The following is a 22,996-nucleotide window of genomic DNA, read 5'->3' as shown; positions in this document are numbered from 1 at the left end:
CCTGCCTCCTAACTGTCTGACTCCATCACAATCTTTCTGTCCTTGCCCTAGGCCTAAAATGTTTTTTTTGGCTTGCTTTACAATGCATTCTGGTACTCTTGAAGTAGTTCTCAATACCTTAAAGAAAATAGGCAGATATGCACTGAGATGCGACCTAAATAACTGAACTGTCCCAAACGCCCCTATGATCTTGGAACCATGTGGTTCTGATCCATTAACCTTAATGTGCTAAACTTCATCCTGTTTCATCTTACCTATGGATTAAAGCTTTCATCAATCAACTGTTATCTTTCTGTTAACCATTTAAACTGTTCATGTATTCTCTATGCAGCACACTTTTATTTTCTGTGTCCTTTTAAATTGATAACATTTATTTTACTAACATAATAACCAAGCTGAGTTGGACACTGGTGCCTTCACAAATGTTAAATGTAGTGTAGACTACTTTTCTCACCTTGTCAAATCACTTACACGGTTAGAAACGCTGGGCTCACATATCATACAAACAGCTAAAATGCCATTGCTCTAGGCTAAAGGATGGTAAAGTATTCTCAGAGAGTACCCAGGGAGCACCACATGCAAAAATGGAAAGTAGAACATTTGCTGTAAAATTGTCACGGGAAGAAAATTATAGAGAAACTGGAAAAAAAAATAGTGCTTAAAGGATGCTGCTTTCCTAATTTATTTCAGCTTCCCTGGGAGAAAGTGTTTAATTGGCTGTCAAAAGCCAATCTTATTTCTATAAATGCAGCACTGACCTCAGATATAATGCAATAACGTTAGGCGATTTATTTAATATTTTACACACATTTGTTTTTACCTGTACTGATAGTATTGCATAACCTCTAAACTACTATTAACGAATATTTGTCACTTCACATTTTATTATACTTTAAACTCAATGAACAATATGTTAAACTCAGTTCCTTACACAATACCTTTGAGGCTCACTGTACTTCATTCTAAGAAGTATAGAAATCTTCAGGTACTGTGAAGCCTGTTCTATTTTAGTTCAATTATATAGGTTTGTCAGGTCTGTCAACAGGATTTTATTTTTCTTAATCAACCTAAATAAATTACCATTTTCAAGAGCTGATAGTGTTAATTTAAAATAAACAGCTGCCTAGTTTCACTTAATTGTTTTCAGAACTATTAAGTGCTCAATAGTGCTAAATGTAGAAATGAGAATGTCAAAACTATGCAATTGAACTTATTACATTTATTTTAATAGTTCTACACTAGTTGCCTTTCCTTACATAAGACACTGTTCTATACAGATGTGTACCAGATATCATCAAGCTGCTTAGTTTCAGCTTCAGTCCTCCCCTGTTAAAATTACAGACCCTTCATATGCCTACACTATATAAGGCAAATGTATTATAACTGCACCATGCTAAATCGAATTTAGTACAACCTGTACAAAAGGCAACCAGTCTATGGAGACCTCAGTTTCTTGACAACTACTCTGTAAAGAAATTCAGTTAATTGTGCATGAATATGATATAAATGGTTTTACAAATAACACAGTACAGTGTTTGTAAACCATAGACATACAAACAGGAAGTCATCAACAACCAATCATTTTTATTCTTTGAATTTGCAAAACTATGTAGCATCCATAGTAAAGGTTGCACACTATAACTGTGAATAATCATTCATAAAAATTATATTTAGTATATTTCGATAAGCAAAAGTGTTAATTGCTATGAATCACAGAACTGCAGTTTGAAAAATCTTATTTTACAATAATAGTAATGGTTTGTAAAATAAATATGATGTCCTTGTGTTATGAATACGTACATGCATGTTTTTATAGTGATTGTGAAGGTTACTGCGCAGTCATTCAGTGTTATGTAGCATTTATAAATGTTGTATGGGTGTTACACTAGTGTTGTAAGAAAGCTGAAGCAAGCAGGACAAAAGATTTGAACTTGAAGATTATACCATTGTCAGCATCTGATTAATCATGACTAAACAATCGCGCAGCTATGCTTTTTTTTTTTTTTTTTTTTTTTTTTTACAATGATTACATCTCATAAAACTACTATAATTATCCTAATTACAGGCTCATATAGCGTTTTGTCAATAGTGTCGTTTATTTATTACTTTTGGGATTACATTTGAAAATTTCGTATTAACTGCTGTTACCTTAATCCAAAAATAATTAACAGGATGAAGGAACATTGTAAGGAATGATGGTAGCGTTTCAACTGTCTACCTTCTGAATGCACTTTATTACATAATAACTATTTCTATTTGTACGGACTGTACGTGGTGTACTAATGGGTTATTTGAAACACCCCACCATCCCCCACCTACGTATACCTTCGGCGGCACCCGCATCTGCTCGTCGGCTTGTGTTGGAGGCGGATCAAGTGTAACATCCACTCCCGGCAGCTCTGTGATTGATGGTCCGATATGTGAAGAGTTATGTTTCAACAGAAGGTGTCACACGACACAGAGGACAGTCCGAAAGTACACTGCAAGACAGATGTATGTATGCGTGTGTGTTTGTGTGTGTGTGTGTATGCAGTTAGTATAAAGGCTTAGCCTGCTGTATTCATTTTTACTCCAATGACTGGGCAAAAGGGTTGTAGCTTCATAAATATTTAGCTGATGTTAGTCATGTTATTAGTGACACTTTACCGTAGTTACATATTTTGGGCGGATAATACCGTTAAGGTTAACTTATTATGCTGTGAAATAAATTAATTTCTTAAAGTATTTTAACTGCATTGCTGTCAAACTAAAATGTGAATGATTTCTGTATTTTAGTAGACACCTGTGTTACAATTGTTGTGTGTTTTATATACAGGGCCATATTATTTGTTTAACTTGCTTTTTTTTTTTAAATTGCTTTTATTATTATTATTATTATTATTATTATTATTATTATTATTATTATTATTATTATTATTTCGTAGTATTTAAATTATGCTGTTCATGAAGCCTTGCAATAATCTTCGAAGAAGCTTGTGAGAGATGGTGCCAGCGCCTCGTCCTCCTTCATTTATTCCACCTGGACAGCACAATCATTCTAATGGGAAAGGACACATTTACAAACCTCTAACTAATAACAATAAATTCGATATATTCCAGGCTGCTAAATCGGGGTAAGTAACTTTATGCTGTTGTAGGTTTATTCTTACAATTTGACTTTACCTTAGTATATATGTATAGCACAGGTATGTGTTGTTGACCCTTTCTGTGCATCTTTTAAATTATGTAATTACAATACCACAAATGTACAATGCTGTCTTTCTTTATGCCACTTTTAAATGTTAAGTAATATTACTGTATAAAGCATGAACGTGTGAAATGCTTCATAGTAAGAATAATGTAAGAGTGTGTTTAGCAGTGTCTGCACAGTTTAAGTAGGTATTGTATATAAATACGTTTGTTTTCTGTTTATATTTACATTTAGTTTCCAAATATATGTTAAACTAACTTGACACATTCCTTAATTTTTCCACCCAGTCTATTGGTATGCATACTGTACTGTAAAATATAAACACAGCAACTTAAGATCCATGTCTGTGTGATTTCTGCAAGTTTTAACTTGGTCTTCCTCTTTGATGTGGAAAGAGGAAGCACTGCAAAGGCAACAGCTGCTTTTCTGAGCTGACACAATGCAATCTCAAATAGTGTCAATAATATACAGCACATGAATGGGTTGTAGGTTGTAATTTGTTCTAATTACAGTATCCCTTTTATATATATTTTAATTTTCTTTTTTATTTAGAAATTTAAACGAAGCTAAAAGAATAATTGAGTCAGGAGGCATTGGAGTCTTGGGTAGGCTTGATGTCAGAGGGCACACCCCTGTGCACTGGGCAGCTCTGACAGGATCTGCAGAACTTATCCACTATTTTATAGACTGCAAGGGAGCTGTGAATCTCCCCAGTGAAGATGAACTGTCACAGAGACCCATCCATTGGGCAGCAGTGAATGGGCACATTGCAGTCATTGACTTGTTGTTTGAGGCGGGGGTTTCACTAGATGTAGCAGACCAGAGAGGATGTACCCCTTTGATTCTGGCTGCGCAATATGGACATACATCGCTTTGCTGTTACCTAATGGGCAAAGGAGCTAAGCCAAACGTTTGTGACAGTGAAGGAGATAATGCTTTGCACTGGGCAGCATTTAAAGGTAAACAAAATGTTTTGTAATTCCAGCATTAGTGTTAGTGGCTTAAATGGTTATCACACAATTACAGTTAAACTTTAGCATTGCTCCTGTACTGCATTGAAACAATCTGTTTTGAGGAAACTTTAGTGTTTAGTATTAAGCATTATGCAGTTAATATCCACCATGATACAGTCAAAAGAATGCATACTGGTGTTTACTGGTATTTGTTGTAGAATACGCCTCAAGCTTTTAGTACAGGCATTTATAGTGTACTGTATAGTATACAGCACTGTAATACTTGAAAATAACACAGACGAGAAGCAAAGTTATTAACAATAAACTTCACTTTAAGTGTGTGTTGTTAGGCAAAACTAAATAAAAAGGGGACTATGAAAAAATATTTCAACCCAATTTATCACCATCTTTATTAATAGACTACAAGATTCAGCCTAAGAGCCCAGATAGCTTGGATAAAGCTTTTTAGGTTCATGCATTAAACAGAAAGAACATTGGGAATGTATTGTTTTCATTACGTCAACACATCGTGTATAAAGCCTGACAACAATTACATTAACTGTTTATTGAATTATTATTTAGATTTTTATCAAATGCATCTTTGCAGCCAACAGTAATTGAATAAATAGAAATATCGCAACATTCCAGGAATTTGTACATTTAAAATGTCTGCAAGAGAGAGGAGAAAGTGTTGGGGACATAGCTGAAGCCTGGAGCCACTGCATTTTAAAAGAGAGGACATTTGGACATAACTTTAAATAACAAACCAATAGGGATTCTGTTTGCAGGAAATACCTGCGCATTTAGAGTATAATATAATTTCCCCCCATTACGATGTTACTCCAGTCTCTGTTGCCAATGTGCTACAGTATGCATCTGACACCTGACTTGTAACCCATTAAACTCCAGTAGAGATCTAATGTTTATCAGAGATTGACTGGTGCTTGGGTGTAATATTCAAACATATTATAGAAATGGGTGCATACTAGGTTTTGTTTCTGTGAAGCTTGTTTACTGATTGAACAACTCGGGTGCAGGGAAGCTTACATCGTACAAAGCAGAAAAGATATCTAAGAAATGAATAGATGTATGTCTTGAGGTCAGAACAAAGGAACATGCTACTTATAGGCTACCGCTAACTGTAGAACATCTAAAATGTCCACTTCCAGCGCCTTGTGGAGTCTATGCCACGTTGTTTAACAGTGTGAACAGGAGAACTCAATATTAGGTGCAACATTAAACATACCCGCTTTTGGAAAATGTGATCAATTTCAACATATATATATATATATATATATATATATATATATATATATATATACACACACACACACACACACACACACACACACAGTACTGTGCAAAAGTTTTAGGCAGGTGTGAAAAAATGCTGTAAAGTAAGAATGCTTTCAAAAATAGACATGTTACTAGTTTATATTTATCAATTAACAAAATGCAAAGTGAGTGAACAGAAGAAAAATCTAGATCAAATCCATATTTGGTGTGACCACTCTTTGCCTTCAAAACAGCATCAGTTCTTCTAGGCACACTTGCACACGGTTTTTGAAGGAACTCGGCAGGTAGGTTGGCCCAAACATCAGAACTAACCACTGTTCTTCTGTGGTTTTAGGCAGCCTCAGTTGCTTCTCTCTCTTCATGTAATCCCAGACAGACTCGATGATGTTGAGATCAGGGCTCTGTGGGGGCCATACCATCACTTCCAGGACTCCTTGTTCTTCTTTACGCTGAAGATAGTTCTTAATGACTTTCGCTGTATGTTTGGGGTCGTTGTCATGTTGCAGAATAAATTTGGGGTCAATCAGATGCCTCCCTGATGGATTTGCATGATGGATAAGTATCTGCCTGTACTTCTCAGCATTGAGGAGACCATTAATTCTGACCAAATCCCCAACTCCATTTGCAGAAATGCAGCCCCAAACTTGCAAGGAACCTCCACCATGCTCATTCGTGTACCGCTCTCCAGCCCTTCGGCGAACAAACTGCCTTCTGCTACAGCCAAATATTTACAGTATATACTGTACAGTATTTACAGTATAATTGTAAATCTCGAAAAACTACTCACTTCTAAATCTTTTGTAGTCATCTTTGTATTACTTTAGTATAAATACATGTTACTTTGGATTCATATGTTGTTTTTTTCGGACTTTATGTGAACGAAAAGACACACATTTGCCCATTTTCCCATTGGAAATAGTGATATTTTGAAATATCACTGTCCTGGTCACAAAAGCAAAGTTTGTGGGGAATAATAGCCATGTTCTATACTTTTGAGGCATAAGCAATTAGGAAATAACACTTACTACCAAGGAACAAAAAAAAAAAAAACATTTATTACACAGTGTAATTAACTTATTAGGGACTTATTTAAATGTTTCCATTAATCTTCCTCTGTCTATACAAACTATTTATGGGGAATTTGCTCTGCAAGTGTTCAAGGTCAAAGTTTGAGTGTGTACAAATACAGGATTCTCCTTGCTTCACATACTCAGTGACAGTCAGTATGCAGTTTGTACAGTTGCAATATCCTAATACAAAATACTTTGCAGCAAACCCTGCATACCATGGTCATAGATGTACCCAACAGGACTTACAGTAGCAATTGGCATTGGGCCACTAAACTATTTAGATTTGGGGTCTGAACGTCAATGCTTGATAACATATGTTAAGTATCTCTTCCATATAAATCAATAATTAATTAAATTAAGCTTTGCATCAGTGTTCTTATTTGTGGCTTAACTAAGCAAAACAAGCTCTAATTTAATAAATATTTGCAATATGTATGCCTACCCAATTCTTAGCAGAAAATAGGTAGTAATGATGTGACAATTACCTGCAACCGCAGTCAAAGTACAACTAGGTTAAAATAAAGTTATAATTTTAAATGTAGAACAGCATATATTGTTTTCTTTTTTTTCCCAAAACAGGGCACTTTGAATTAACTCGTCTGCTGATCTATACAGGTTTCAACCCACAACTGGCAGACAACGCTGGTCAGGTAAGCTCGTTTTTGAAGAGAGAGCATTGTGTTTCCTCAGATAAATCACATTAATATCAGGGTCTGCTAAATATTATGAGTGCATTGCATTCTATAGTAAAATTCAGAGACACTTATCACAGTCTGCTATATACTGGGCATAACTCTCAGAAGGTCTTTATGCCAACAGCAGTTGTAATATTTCAAATCGGTTAATTTACTCCTGATTTAGTAGGTTTCTATGATATTCCTAAGATAAAAAGAATACTAACAAAATCAAGGTGTTTTATTAACATTTTGAGCTGCCCTATGAGTAGACCAAATGCATTAGGTATTAGAAAGTGAGTTGCTTCACTTTAAACACCACTGTTTTGCAATCTTTCAAACACGTTGGGGGGCATTGGCAATTAATATTTGGGTACAGATGCTGATCTTTATGAAGAAGGAACTAATATTATCATTGGCACTAATAACCAAAGATTGTTTGTCATAATTACAGTAATTACTGTAATGTAATCGTTTTTTTTTTTTTTTTTGCATTTAAAAATTGCAAGCCCAAACACAATTGATATATTATAGCCTGTATTTTGTAAAAAATAAAAATAAAAAATGTTATATCCCCTGTAATATTTTTATACATTTTCATATCATGATTAACAAAAGTATGTAATTAGTGCTGCTTGAATCCATAGGCCTATGTGTTTTTGTTTTTGATAAGCTGAGTCGGCTTTCGTACACTGGTACCCACATCAAGCCCCTACATTTTCCGCTTACAGCTTTGAACTTGGACAAACAAAGACATGTCAGACATTTAAGTATGATAATTCCTCAGGAAAAATGATAATTAATAGACACTCCCTCCATTTAAGTATGCAAATAGCTCATTATTATTAAGCAGCCATATCACAATGAATCACTCAAGTGAATCTCATAACCCTTAACAGGATCCGTTGTTTACATGAAAAGTTTAGATACTCTCGCTGTCTGTATCCGTTTGTTACAAAAAATCCAATTCACCATTTTCTGAGAATCTTGCCCATTATATTTTAAATAATTCAAAAGGAAAATTTATACAGCATGTTTGTAACCTGAATTTCTATCTCTTTTTATCTACATTTGAGCTTTTACTATGAATCATATTTCTGTATACTTTTTATAAACTACTAAAATTATCCTGGATCTAACCACCAGCACTTTAAATGAATGAACAGTCACAGATCTGTCTAGTTGGCTCAGCTGAGAGTCGGAAATGACAAGGGAACAGTATCTTTGCTAAATAAAGAACAAGTTGTATTTTTGTCCTTAGTCTCTTCTTACAGCAGTGTTGGCATTAGTTTGGCCTGCGTCAGCTGACTCCTCGATTACTGGCCGCCTCAAGGACTTCTTTGTGACCATATATCCTTCTAGACAGTTCAGTAGTGATTTGCATGGCTTTATTTGCATATGCTTGGGGACCATTTATTAAAATCCAGGGTTTCTCTTGTAACAGACTTCAATCACAACGAGAGTTAAAAGGCGTTAACTCATGAGTTTGTATCTGCATTCTGAAAATCCCAGTGAGTTTTACATACATCTATAGAATCGCTTGTCCAGTTGTGATGAAACTTGCTTTGGACAAGTTAACTATTATAATTGTGAGTGTCAGTCAGGAGATGGATCATACAGTAAATGGTAATATACAGATTGCTGTTTTATATTTAAGAAGCCTACAACAGCTCAACTTGTGTATCAAACTTTCAATAACAAAACATTATTTAAAAACTTGAATTTAGCAATTTGTCAAGATGTGTAATGACCAAGTAATTGTCATGTAACTTATGATTGTGACTATCATAGTTATAGATCTGCAGTTTAACTTCTTACTCTACAGAACATCAAATGTGGCAGTTTGCAGTTAATTTTTAGATGAACCATACAACTGCGGACAGTTATTTCAAAGCCACAGTGTAAATTACTCAAAAGGATAAAAATAGGTGCTATAAAAAACAAACCGAAAAAACATATCAGCTACAGTATATAATTGAAGGCCTTTTATTTAGAGTATAACACTTTGAAACTGAACCCACTTTTTGCATATTTCATAAAATTTGCTTGAAACAATCTTGCCGTTTTTCCCACTAGTATCAGTGTAGCTAGAAGCAGATGGGAAAACAAAAGGCAGTTCAGGGGAAGAAAGTTCTCCCCGCTGTCCACGTTATTTCCAAACAATACCTACAGTATAAAGCGGATTATCAACATGTGCTGTTCACAGTGTGCAGTGTAGAAATCTTATAATCCCCACAGGGAATGCATACCCCCGGCGATAGGGATATAGTTGAGCCTGTGGTTTGTACGTATGCCACATTGTAATATCTATATAGAGAACCCTTTCACCATTTGTGGTGTAACCTAGTAACTCTAGGTGTAAGGAGGTGCTTATGCGTCTTACTTTATGCACATACACACGTATGTTATGTTTACATTTGTATATATAGTAAATCTAGAGAACCTCTTTGGGAAGAAATTTGGTTAGAACAGTCTTTAGCACAAGTCATTAAGAATAAGATGTCTATCAGTCTTTACATTCATCACATACATGTAATTTATTTTGATCTAATAATGTTATAGCTGAATTCAGTTCAGGTTAGGTCATTTTGTTATATGCACAGTATATACATAATTGTGTGATTCCATCATTGAGAACTGAAATATTCTTACTTTCCACAGACTCCTCTGCATCTGGCCGTTCTTAGCGGGGACCTCCTCACTGTGCAGCTGTTATGTGAACAGGTGAGAGAAGCTTTCAGAATGCACTGCAAGTAACAAGGCAAAAGCAAGATCACTTCAAACACAACTCGGCCAAGCTTCTTGGTTTTGGGTAACGTTTACAACATGGAAATATTTATGGAAGGATAAGTCGAGAATCAGTGAAATAGTCCAATGTGTGAGGGCTATTAGGCACAAGAAAGAGTTCAGCTGATATTCATTTAAAATACCATGACAAAAGAAACGGAATTGCTTTGCAATTCTAGTGCTATGAATCTATACATGAGCTTCAGTGAGACAGTAACTAACAACCTAAAGTACAATTTACTTGAGTAAACATGAATATACATTTTTCAGAACACCAGCTAAGCAGATCAGGTGCTTCAAATAAGTAACAAGGAAAATTTGGTTGGCAGACTGCAGCGATGGCCAAACGTTTTGCATTACCTAGAATGTTAGGATTGAGAAAAAAAACCCAGACATATATGAACATAATTAAAATCTTTTACTTGTCACAATCAAAGCAACTACAAAATGATATTGTTAACTTAACATTATTCAGCAGGTTTCATTGACTTTATGAAGCAATATTAGTCAGTTCTCTAGGGTGATGCTAAACTTCTGGCCATAGCTGTACTTGAGTTAGCATTTCTACTTGTAAGTACCATTTACTATGAAAATTTGTAAAATGCTGTCAGTGAGGGCTGCAGTGGTGACGTCAGACCAGGAAATGAAACTGAAACAAGTCGTATGAGGCAAAGTGGCGCAGCTGCGCTCATATTTAATTAAATTACAAATAAACAATTTGAAACAAAACGCAAAATAAATGGGCACGTTGGCCAAAACAAAATAACACAAACAACTATAATACTTCTTATCAAACAAATACCTTGTTCACTGGCTGGTAGCATTCACATTTACTCTCCGTAATACTCTTCACAGACCAATGATTTCTCCTCACTTTTATAGTTTGTGGCTGGAGCCAAATTAACCAATAATTAACAATTACATAATTAAGGATCCAGCCACATTCTCACATGTATTTTGGCAGGGAGGGAGTTAACCTTCTCCCTGCTGATCCAAATTAAACAATAGTAACTAGTGGACGGCTTTCATGCACCCGCATATAAACAAACATAATAAAATTATAATACAGTGAAAATAAATCATACATAAATAATAAAAGGGGTGGTGTCACAAAGACGGCTGGAGTGGGGGACATCAGACCAGAAACGAACCAGGAAATAAACAAAGAGATGGAGTTTTGGGGAAGCTGAGCACTTCCTTGCGCCCAGCGTTTTAATAAATGGACAGACAGTAAATAAAAAGGTTGCAGCAAAAACAGCACACAGCACGTGAGGCCAAAATAAACAGACATACAAAACGGACTAACACTAAACAAACATGGTGAGCTGATATTTTTAACTACTATTATTATTATTATTATTACCTCCGTCTCCAATCCCGTTCTCCACTCACCGAACACACAACCTCGAGTGAGTGAAAACGTGCTGCTTTTATGCAGCTGTACCGAGACTCGATTGCTAATCAATCATTCATTTGGAGTCGCGGTACAACTGCATGTGAATTAATAAAGTGCAATTCCCTGTGCTCACATATTATTATTTTTTACATGCACGTGAAGTGCTGTGCAATCCTCGTGCCTAAATACAAATATACATTTTAAACACTTGTGTTACACAGACCCGTTTATATCCTGTGTACCAATGACTATACACCGACATTAACACACAACCTACACACAGGGGTGGGCACTTTGTCACAGACGGGCACTTTGCCACAAATGCTCTCTGATTTACAATGATATATTTATGAAATGTGTAACTATCAATGGAATTTGATCAGTTTGCTTTAATAATAAATGGAATATATATTTTTGAATACAACATATGTTGTTTTAAAGATCAATATGTTTTACATCCATTCTCTATGTACAGGTCTCAGTAGTTAAATTTTATGCACACTGTATGGCAACCATGTATTCTTATATTCATAGTAGGTTAAAAAAAAAGGAGAATGGTATGCGTTCAAGGTAGTCAGTTGTTTTGTCAATCAATATCTTAAATTTAAGTTGCCTTTTTGTGAATAATATTAAACTTTTCTTGGAGCAAATTAATCAAATGGACTTTATATTAGTGGGTTTGATCATTACATTATGGTGAACTAAATTATTTTGATATAAACTTATGTGTATCAAGGAGGTAGATTGCAAGAGCATAAGACCACTGTGTGCCAATTAGTTTAGTAATGTAGCTGGACAAGCTGTTTATTCCCACAAGCACATTCATGCTGTATGATTTTTGCTTTGAGTGTATTTGAAGTTTAAAACATGGCTACTGTCTTCATTTATGTGTCTGCTTGATTTGTTTCTTATAGTTGTATCTCTAAAAGTAGATCAAGTTCTTATATGAGAGGCCCTGTAGCTATCTCACAGAAGATTCTTTGACTACAACTTTCTCAGACCTCTGATTCTCTTTTTTAATGGATTGGTATAATTTAATAAAATCTCAATTTAAAAAAAAAAGTTTTGGAATCAGGTTATGAGCTGCAGAGAATTCACATACTCAATTATTTTGCGAGATGAATTTCTAAATAACAAACAACACATGGAGAGTTATGGTTACTGATGAGCAAGGAACCTAGGAATCCGTTTGCTGTGGAATAACGTGGAAAAACACAGATTTTCAATGCTGTCAGAGAATTTTTTGTTTTACACTTTGGGCGGGACAAAAAACATACAAGGCTTTTTGTGTTTGTTTGACAAGCAAATCAATATACTTATATATAATCATCAACACTGGCAATGTTGGTTTAAATTTACATAAACATAGTTGTTGAGTAAAACTGCTTTGGTGTACAGAGGACAAGGTTGAACAAGGAGCACTGTCACATTCGTGTTGGTAAGTGGCTTGCAGTTCCCTCCAGTCAGTATCTAGACGTGTGGTGCTGTTATTGAACAAGCTGTTTAAAAGATGCTGAAAATGAGAAAAATCACCCCTAAAAAGTCAAGGAGTTTGGCAATAGCCATCCTGATGACAAACACTAACTCGGCGATAAACCAATATGAATACTATTTTAGTTTTTTTAGTTTTTTATTTTATTATTATTAGTACACAGAAGTATTTGTAATGTTAAAAGTAAAATATGTGTTTATATTATTGAGCCTTTTATTTTAATTGAGGAATAAGATTTTGTTTATTTTTTATCTGAGAATTTGTTATTATTTTTTTTGCTGAAAACTCGGATCCCTGCTGATGAGTCATAATTTGAAACATGTGACTGCAGGTTGGTTTACCGTGTTCATTTGTTTCCTGTCTCCTCCTCGGGTAATTATATCTGTTGGAAGTCTGTGACCTCGAAATAAAATCAATGAATACTAAAGTCATTGTTGAGTGTCATTAATAAGTAATGAAATTCCCATTAATCTCTGTTAATTATGGGCATACTGGCTATTTATGACAATAATGTACTGTATTTAAAGATGCTTAGCTAGCCTTATCAATATATCCTTCCATTTATAAGGTTTTTTTTTTTTTTTATGTTACAGGATAGTGTTGAATTAGAAGTCAAAGACAGAAATGGGAACACTCCACTGAAGCTGTCCAGAGGTCGAAAGTATGAAGATGTAGTTTTGTATTTAGAAAATTCTATTGCCCAATCAAGACGACTTAGTAGAAAGTTTGACTGCAGGTAAGTATCATGCTGGTACCAGTTGCAGTTTGTAATAGCTTGATGGTTATTTACAGTATTTAAGATTATGTAAATGTACTACATTTTATTTGTAATAAATGGTGTACAAGATAAAGGAGTGACATCAATCTTTTTACCTGTCATTATTGTAAGTACCATTATTAATCCCTGCGTTCAGGACAGGCTTTCACCCACTGAACCTAAGCATTTGATGTTACCAAGTTACTGAAGCGAGGCCCAGACCGGGAGACCTCTGACTGAACATGCCAGATTCCTGACCAGTAGGGGTCACTGCAGCACAATGAGATTAACTATACCCAGGCAGTTATTTACCTAACGCCATGGGAGAGTAAAAGTCGTGTAACTCACCCTGTTGACCCCCAGCAATTAGGAGCAAATAGAATTCAAACTACTCTTGCCTGATTCACACTGCTCTCTGTAAGTTCTTTTAATATGAGTCACAGAGGACTTTTGTAAAACGTTATCTTCTGACACTAGGTAGCATGATCTTATTGTGGCTACTATAGAAAGTAAAGTTAGAATAAATCTGACCTACAGCACAAGTGAAACTTTTAATTTACCCTAACACACTTGTAGAGTATAGCACATCCATTGTAATAGTGGGCAGCTTTAACTGCTTCCATTCCCTGTGACATGCCTCTGTCCTTTTTTTCATTCCATATTGTTTTACATATCCAACCCTTTCTATCTCTGATCTCACAGATAGATCCTGACACTTTACCTCAAGTAGTGAAAGCCAATGCCAACTCTTAGACCAGAATCCAGCCCTGCAAATAGACTCATAAGATATATTATAATTATCCTTCCACCAGATACACACATAAAAAAAGTATCTTTGCCAAACATCTTGTTCCACTCTACCCCTGCATTCTTCATGCTAACCTAAGACATAGTGCATTATTGTGTAGGTCATGGTGATCTTTTTGTAATACTGATAGCCTTAATTGTGTACAGCAGTGGTGGGGGGTGTACAGTTTGTCACTAACATGCTGTCCAGTTGTGTAGCTTTTTTATTCTTATAACCAGTAGACACAATTATTTATTGGCAATATTCATAATGCAAATATTTCAAAGGGGCTGATTTGTCCACACAGATGGATTTTTTCATCAACCACCTATTTTTAGGGTTTATCCAAGATAATTAGAGAAAGGTGGTTGATTTCCCCTGTCTCAGGGCTCTAAAATACTCTGCTGTGGCATGTCCTGTTGGGGTATAGGTTGATCAAATTGACCCCTAAGAATGAGACACACACATTGTATTACACAGACACACGTAATAACTATCACACTTAACACACCCCTGGGGAAATATTATTGCATTATAAAATATGCAACTTTGGAAAGTGAACATTTATAACATATATATTATAGCATATATATTTGAAGGAGACTCAACTGTGACCTTTCCAGTCAGCCTATAGCAAGACAAACAAAAACGTTCAGGTTAATGTTTTACTAAAACTAGTCTTGGCAGCCAAAATGCTATTGATCAGAAGCTAAGAGCACTTGGTAAAGATAGAAGTCCCAGATAATAATACAAACAAACGCGATGTCTATCGTTCAAGAAAGTACATCTACTTCAAATAAAATGTTGTGAATACTATTTAATGACTTTGAAAACAAATGAGGAACGTGGTGCTCTGTGCAGATACATTACTGGATCTCACAGTTTCGTCATGGTTGTGGAAGGTAAAGGCAGAAGTTAATGACAGATAAATATAAACATAACACTAAACGAGTGTCAGATTCATTTCAAGAGAGATTGCGTGTGTATTTTCTGGCAATATTTTTGTTTTGCCCTTAAACGAGGTTAACCTCTGTATTTTGGGGGGGAAAAAAAATTAATCCACACTACCCTAAATATAAAATATGTAATCTTCTTTGATTAGTTCTCTGACCTATGGTTATTTTGTACTTTTTGTTTGTTTGTTTTTTACATTCAGTATACCTGCTCAAACTCTTTCACCTGGCAAATTTTCACAGTGAAATATAATCACTTTAACAGCATTAGACTAGAAAGAAACTACTAGGAACAATAGGTTGACTATTTGCTGTTACAGTTACATTAAAATATGCCTATGATGTATTTTTAATTTTTAGAAAATGCCATTCAACACTGTCAAAGCACAGCTTTATCTTAAATTCTGTAAGCTAATACCTGCAATAGCTTTTACTGCATGCATTTTCAGCCTCATAACACAGCATTTAAAAACTAAAAACTGTTGCTTAAATGTGTGTGTTTATTTGTTTTTCTAGTGCTCTGGTATTTGGCCCACCTGGGAAGTCAAAAGGTCCAATTCTTTTCTTTTATATCTGTTTATTAATGTGGGGGTATCCTACTTATGTTTTTAAGGTAAGTTTTACTCACTTTGCCACTTTTTATTGTCATTACGACAAAGCAGGATAAAGAATTAAACAATAACAAAAAGAACTAGGCCAGTGCTTTACACTGTGCACATACCTGTCAATGGTGAGGTTTGCATGCTGTGTGTTTTATAACAGGAAAAGTTTTTTTTTTCATTTGTGATATTTGAGAGAAAAAATAGATTATTGTTTGAACATTTCAGATATATTTTCCGATTGTTGAAATTCGACGGGGATCCCTATTATAACGACTAATGACTTTGTCATGTGTATACTGGAGCAGCCATGCTTTTCTCTTTTAAAAATATTTTACAATACATATTAATAAAATTCACTGTGATTTGAAGGTTTGGCTGTTGCAGCACTCTAGACTGAAGAGACCATAAGCCAGTATCATTCTGTAATTCAGTACTATCGTTTCGCATGTTCTTTTTACAAAATCCATTACTTTCACCCTAATGAGTGAAATTACCCTCTATTCCATTGCGCAGATTGTTTCTGTCTCCTTTAACAAGCTATGGGAGTTTCATATGGCCTTCCTGCTCGGCAATGCATTGATGTGGTTTCTCTTCCTAAAAGCTTCCCTGATGGATCCAGGTTTTCTTCCCAGAGACAGCAAGGAATATGATCAGGCCATTAGACAGGTACAGAACCTAGCTCGTACCCCTCTGGGGAGCACAGAGACAGAAACAACATTCAACACATATTCTTACAATTTCTTTAAAAAGCTCCAGAAAGTGCAGTGTCATAGCACTGTGCCAAGAGTGAAAGGCAACTGTGGTTGAGACTGCACTGTTTAGCATGAAACAGGCTGCATCTGTCTCTCCGCAGGTGTCACTTCTCATCAGCGTTTGTAGAGATGTAACATTTGGTAATTGGAATGCTGAAAAACAGCTGCAGTTGCAGGTTTTGCACTCCGGGTCTGTTCCACACAGGGTTGGTCTACCTTAAAGTACAAGGGATTTCTTTTGAGCTGAAATATTAATTAACATGCATATGATCATGTTAACTAAGCAACAGAGGTAACTGTCTATGCTGCATTCGGTGAATCATCAATGTAGGCTACTCACAAAAGCTAAACTGTAATGATTCACAATACTTAATCCAATAAAGGTGATAAAAATAACCATGTAGTAAAATAAGAGTTGGGTAGATAGTGTAGGTGAGGATGACCCCTATAGTAGGTTGCTCTTTTTTGTGAGTAAAGTAAATTGCTAAGTAACACAGTTACCAAACTTTTAACTGGAAGAATTTTGTCCATAACATACACAATTATTGTAGAAAAGTAATAATGTAAGCCCTTTCCTTGTGTGAAAACCTGGTTGTATTTAATATAGCATTTCTTGTGGAAAATGGCCATTATTCTGCACACACTTACAGCTCTTACCAAAAATCATCAATCATTCTGGTGGGATGACTGCTTTTCAAATTTAGGTCACCAGAAGCAATTTGTGACCTGAATTTTTTTTTGTACAAATCAGAATAGAATTACAGCTTAGATACAGCACTCTTTCAGCTGTACTGTACATAATTGAAAATTGTTTCCATAAGATATGACTCACTGTGTGACCCCGAGCAAGTCACTTAACCTCCTTGCACTCTGTCTTTCGGGTGAGACGTTGTTGTAAGTGACTCTGCAGCTGATGCAAAGTTCACACACCCTAGTCTCTGTAAGTCACCTTGGATAAAGGTGTCTGCTAAATAAACAAATAATAATAATAATAATAATAATAATAATAATAATAATAATAATAATAATAATCAGTGCCTAATTGTAACAACTTTATCAAGTGATAAGATTGGATAAATATAACCTATCTGAGCTCTGGGAAAAGCTGAATATGTGGTTTGTCCAATTTGTTTTATAAGTTACCCTCATTTTCTTTTAAAGCAACTTTTTTCTTCCTAGTTTACTATTACTGGCACTACTTTTCTCCTTTTTAATTGGTCAAATTACACTGAAGAGCTTTGAAAGTAACCTTCGTTGTCTGTTCATGATGTTAATTGTCCTGTAATTCTGCCTTTTTTCTTAAAGGCAGTCTACTTTGATGAATGGAAACAGGGAAAAAACTCCTTACACAGACTTTGCCATACGTGCCATCTAGTAAAACCCCTTCGAACCAAACACTGCCGCGTCACAAACCGCTGTGTTGAACATTTTGATCACTACTGCCCATATATCTATAATGATGTGGGCCACAGAAACAGGTGAGATTTCCAAAGGCATGGGACATTAATATCGGTGCATTATTAGATACAGTAGAACAACCTCAAGTTCACTCAGCTAACATTCAGTATTTGAATTTTAAGGCAGCACAACAACTGCACTAGTGACGTAAGCATCAAAGTGATTAAAGTCCTTACTGCTGCTAGAATAAAACAATCCAGCCTCTTAACCATGTGTTGAAGAGAAGCATTTTTTTTGTTTGTTTCCAGTAAAAGTTTTTTGTTTGTTTTTATTCATTCTTTTAGGAGTTACTTTTTAGGATTCCTGGGTACCATGAGCTTCAATTGTTTGTTAGGAGTGTATATTTGCTTGGACTGGTTTCATGTGATGGGAAGGAGCATTTTTGTTGGAATTGGCTTCATCTTTATGGCTGTAATCGGGGTTATTTCTGGAATAATGACTTGCACCTGTGTAAGTACAAAACTATTACATTTTTACATTTTGATAGTTATTACAGTAGTCTCGGCGTATAGGAGCACCTCCTAAGAGAACACTTCGGTTTAGGGAACAACCGTGTGGTGAAACTAAATTTTCCCATTGTAAATGCTCTGCCTAAAGGAAAAGGAACTTCACTTAAAAGAACGCCTTTTTGGCACCGATAGTGATTCGTTGCTAACCAATTCAAAATTGATATAGTACCGTTTTGTAAGCTGATAACTCATCATTACCAAACTCAGATTTAATGATTAATTCAGTGCTTTCAAGTTTTTGCGAGAGTAGTCTAGAGCAGCTGCTGCTGCATTGTTTAACATGTGTAGGGCGGTGCTGTGTTAATAACCATTGGGTTAAAATGAAGTCTCATATTCATAATTAATGTAAGAGCTACTGCTGCAGTTTTACTGTATGTAGGGGTGTTTTCTTGATTTAGTTTGTCAGTTAGTTTATTATTATTATAGTTTATTAACATACACTTGCCTATTGCTTTTCTCTTACTTATTCTGTTAATTTCATATCTTGATGCACGTGCAGTAAATAGTAATAAATATATTTGTATTTATTGATTCATATCGTGATTGGCCTTGGCATATTGTGCCCGGTGGTCAACTCTGTCCTAGAGAACACTTTGGCTAAGAGAACACTTGGCTTGCTTCCCGAGAGGTATTCTCTTAGCTAGAGACTACTGTAGCTTTATTTTCAAATGTAAAAATGAGGCGATTTAATTTAGCAATTCAATTCAAATAAAGGTTGCGGTGTACTTTAAAATGGTCTCAGTAAATAAGTTAAATTATGACTGAGCATTTTATTACCATTTTGTGGAGGTTAATGACTTCAACAAAGATCCCACATAAGTACATGTTGTATTGATGTTGCATATTCTCTCCTGGATGGCAGGGTATTGATTAGGTAAAAAAAAAACACTTAGTACTGCCTGTTGTACTGCTTATGATGGACAAATTAATTGGATATTTATTCACTCATATTTTACAAGCTTTACATGGCAGCAAAGAACGCAACAACCAACGAACGCCTAAAGCAGCAGAAGCATAGCTATCTCAGAGATGAAGCCGACCAAGTCAGCACCCTGTTTGACAGAGGGATCCTGTTGAACCTGATGGAGTTTTTCAATCTCATCAGACCTCTGCAAGACGATGAACTGAAAACACTGCATGAATTAAGTATAATATAAAAAAGACAATCACTTCAGTATTACTCAGTTTAGCATATGGTGGCTGACCGCACAATTGCACATGTGTGTTGATCTCTGATGAATAAGTGAGAGGTTGTTCACTCAAACTTGTATCATAGAGATCCACATTGTTTGATTGCTCTTATACTAGCACAGCAGGGATAGATACATGTATTTTATTTAAGGGTTTCCTGGAATGTGGTGGACGGTTTTTAAGTTTTCAGAGAAAGGGTTTATAGTCCATTCCTCTACAAATGATGAGTCCAGAATTTTTACAGAATAGGCCTTGTTTTATTAGATGTTTTCTTACACAATCCTCATTAAATTACATTACTCCCAGATTGTCATGTACTGCAACAAGATGTTTAAGTGTACAGTCTAAAATGTGACAAACCCCCCCCCCCCCCATCCCCCCTCAAACATACATCTAATCTTAGTATCTGGGTTAATAACTAATGTAACTGCTGTATAACCATGGCTAAATTCCTTTGCATGTACAGAGCAGCTGCCATGGAGACTTGGGTATAACCCTGAATGAAGATGTCTGGGAGCTGTCTAATGTACAGAAGCAGTAAACGTATGGGTAGTTGTTGAATGTCAGGGTCTCGAATTGAGTCAAATTTGAAACAGAAACAAAAGATTATCCGCTGTATTGGTTAGAAATTGTAAATTACCAGTAAAAATGATAAGAAATTACATTGATGAATTGCCTTCATAAATAAAGTGCTTTATGGAAGGCAAACAAATAAGATCAATGACTGTACTGTGCAACAAATCATTTACAACTCACTAAAGCACAAAAACATTACTGATGTTTGATCTGAAGGCAGGATCCCCTTTTTTCTTACCACTGAGGAACACATACACTTATTGCAATTCTATCACTAATAACTGCAGTTCATGAGAATTGAATAACTGCTTTACATGATGTATTACTGTAGCTTCAGCTGTTGACATAGACTTAGAAGTTTAAATACAGTCCAGTGTGTTAATACTATGCATGTAATGTGAGGTTATAATATGATTATAAATGTTTGGGCAATGGCTGGGGTTGACAGCAAACAAAAGCTTTCGGATATAAAGATACAGCTTTAGTGCATTTATGATATTAATAAAATGCCTCCCTGATTTCTGCTTGAGGCAAATGTACAGCTCTATCCAGTGGCCAAGTACATTTAAAGGAAACTTAAAACCAATGACAAAGAGAAAAACTGTTTATTTTAGTACCAAAAAACATTGGTTAGGTTGTATTGTACTTTGTTATGTAGAAATTACTCCTCATCTATCCAATAAAATTTTTGGGATTAGTCATGTGATCAACCAAGGAAGCAAGCACAATCTCTGCCACCTGTAGAAGCACATGGCATAACAGCAACATGCTAAGTTCATTTTTGTGTATATAAACAAAATGTAAAAAATATTTTTTAGTTTTTTTAAATGATGTGCCAGAGTAGAATGCAGTTCAGGGATAGTTTGAAGACAAATTATATTTAAAAATATAAGAAAACTGTATGTCATTTATAAATGACGTTATGCAACTTTAGTGAATATTGTGAGCACAATCACTGATGATTTTGATTGAGTCTTTTGCCAAAACTATACACATTGTGATCGTCTCTTTTATAGGTGGATGTCAAAAGTTTTTTTTTTTTTTTTATGGCAGGCAGATTAGCAGTGCTACAGCAGTCCCTGAAAATAGCAATGACAGTGATACTAGTGATGGTAGTTCAGATGAGGAAAGAATAGAAGATTCCTAAGTTCTGTCTGAAGAGCAAAATAATGGCAGAGAGAACACTGAAGAGAGCTTGTCTAGAATTTGTAAGTGTCATTGTTTGAAGTTATGGATAAAGACCTTTTTTGTGAAAACAAATAAAAGTTAATAAAAAAAATAGAATCAAATTAAATACATTTACCTTAGAAGGAAGGATATTTGCATATGCATTTATAAATTATACAATACATTTTCCATGTATTAAAATAATATTTTATTTTGTGTTGGAATTATTCTTTTCATAAAATTATTAACCGTAGTTGTCATGTATAAATGACATTCATCCCCAAAAAAAGGTCAAAGGTCAAATATGTAATATTAAGGTATAAAATAAATCCTTGGGTACAAATAAGTCAAAATCCAAATCCTTTTTTTTTGTCAGTTAATCATAATTCATGCAATAGAGGGTTAAACTTGGATCAAGTAGCCCGGGGCAGACTTAATACTGTTCATGGGGGTTTTCCAATTCAATGCCCTCAGGGCTGTTTTGGTTGTTTAAATGTCACATCATCATACAGATATTAATATGTAAATGTGTTTCTGTCTTAAACACATGGATTGACCTATGCATTCAGTAAAAAGGGCATTTAAAAGTATTAATCTTTAAAAACATATGTATAATGTACTAGATATATTTTGCAAACTTTTTTCAATGTGTAATAAAGTTTAAGTAAGAACCAACAAATGGGTTGAGAATTATTTCTGCATGTTAGGTATGTATATGAGTTATCACAGAGACACTGATCTTATGAAACGTCTCCAAGAAATAGCATTTTTTTGTCTACAACTTATACTTGTATTAACATATACTTTGTCGAGACTGTAAAGCCATCATTCTTTCCTGACAAAAATAAATGTTGATCCTGAATGGACCAAATTCGGTGTTTTCAAATACTAAGAAAACAGTATTTTCAAACTGTGAGCATTTGTAATGTTGTATAACTTTAAAAAAAACTTTAAAATCATGTACAGTATTTGGGAATTAGCCAAGTGACAATACTGTACAGTTAATTCCAAGAGGAAATATGGAAATCTGTGGATATGGATCAGTACTAATTGTTCCATGCACCCAGATGAGGTCTCGTGTATCTAGCCAGTCTATTCCAATATTTACTGGTTGTTAGTCCCTCAATGTCAAGCAATCACTAGTACCCTTTAATTTACCCTTTTTTTGGTACTGTTTTGGGTACACCTTAGGCCTAGGGAAAGACATGTTTTGAGATTAAATCAGTGGATAGGAGAACTGGAATTGGTGGCAATCAATTGCTGACGTATAGGACAGTGACAGGAAAATAGTTTACATCAACAGCAGATCAGCATCAGGTAAGAGCTTAAGGACAACCAATATATTGTAGGGAATAAGCCTGGTTGTTTTGAATTGTAAACCTGTTC

At 35.1% G+C, this 22,996-nt stretch overlaps 1 protein-coding gene across 1 annotated transcript; it reads left to right on the top strand.

Moving 5' to 3' along the window:
* Positions 1 to 2,926: 2,926 nt before the first annotated feature.
* On the top strand, positions 2,927 to 22,227 carry LOC121323600 (probable protein S-acyltransferase 23). Its single transcript, XM_041264752.1, has 10 exons — positions 2,927 to 3,113; positions 3,743 to 4,149; positions 7,089 to 7,159; positions 9,845 to 9,907; positions 13,452 to 13,594; positions 15,872 to 15,968; positions 16,471 to 16,623; positions 18,015 to 18,187; positions 18,452 to 18,617; positions 19,636 to 22,227. Exons 1-10 carry the CDS (start codon positions 2,983 to 2,985, stop codon positions 19,831 to 19,833), a joined length of 1,602 nt encoding a protein of 533 aa, XP_041120686.1. The 5' UTR covers positions 2,927 to 2,982; the 3' UTR covers positions 19,834 to 22,227.
* The last annotated feature ends 769 nt before the right edge of the window (positions 22,228 to 22,996 follow it).

The sequence above is a fragment of the Polyodon spathula genome, chromosome 1 (genome assembly GCF_017654505.1).
Source record: "Polyodon spathula isolate WHYD16114869_AA chromosome 1, ASM1765450v1, whole genome shotgun sequence".
NCBI classification, from domain to species: domain Eukaryota; kingdom Metazoa; phylum Chordata; class Actinopteri; order Acipenseriformes; family Polyodontidae; genus Polyodon; species Polyodon spathula.
Note: the sequence above shows the minus strand (reverse complement) of the source record. Positions and strands in the feature narration are given on the sequence as shown.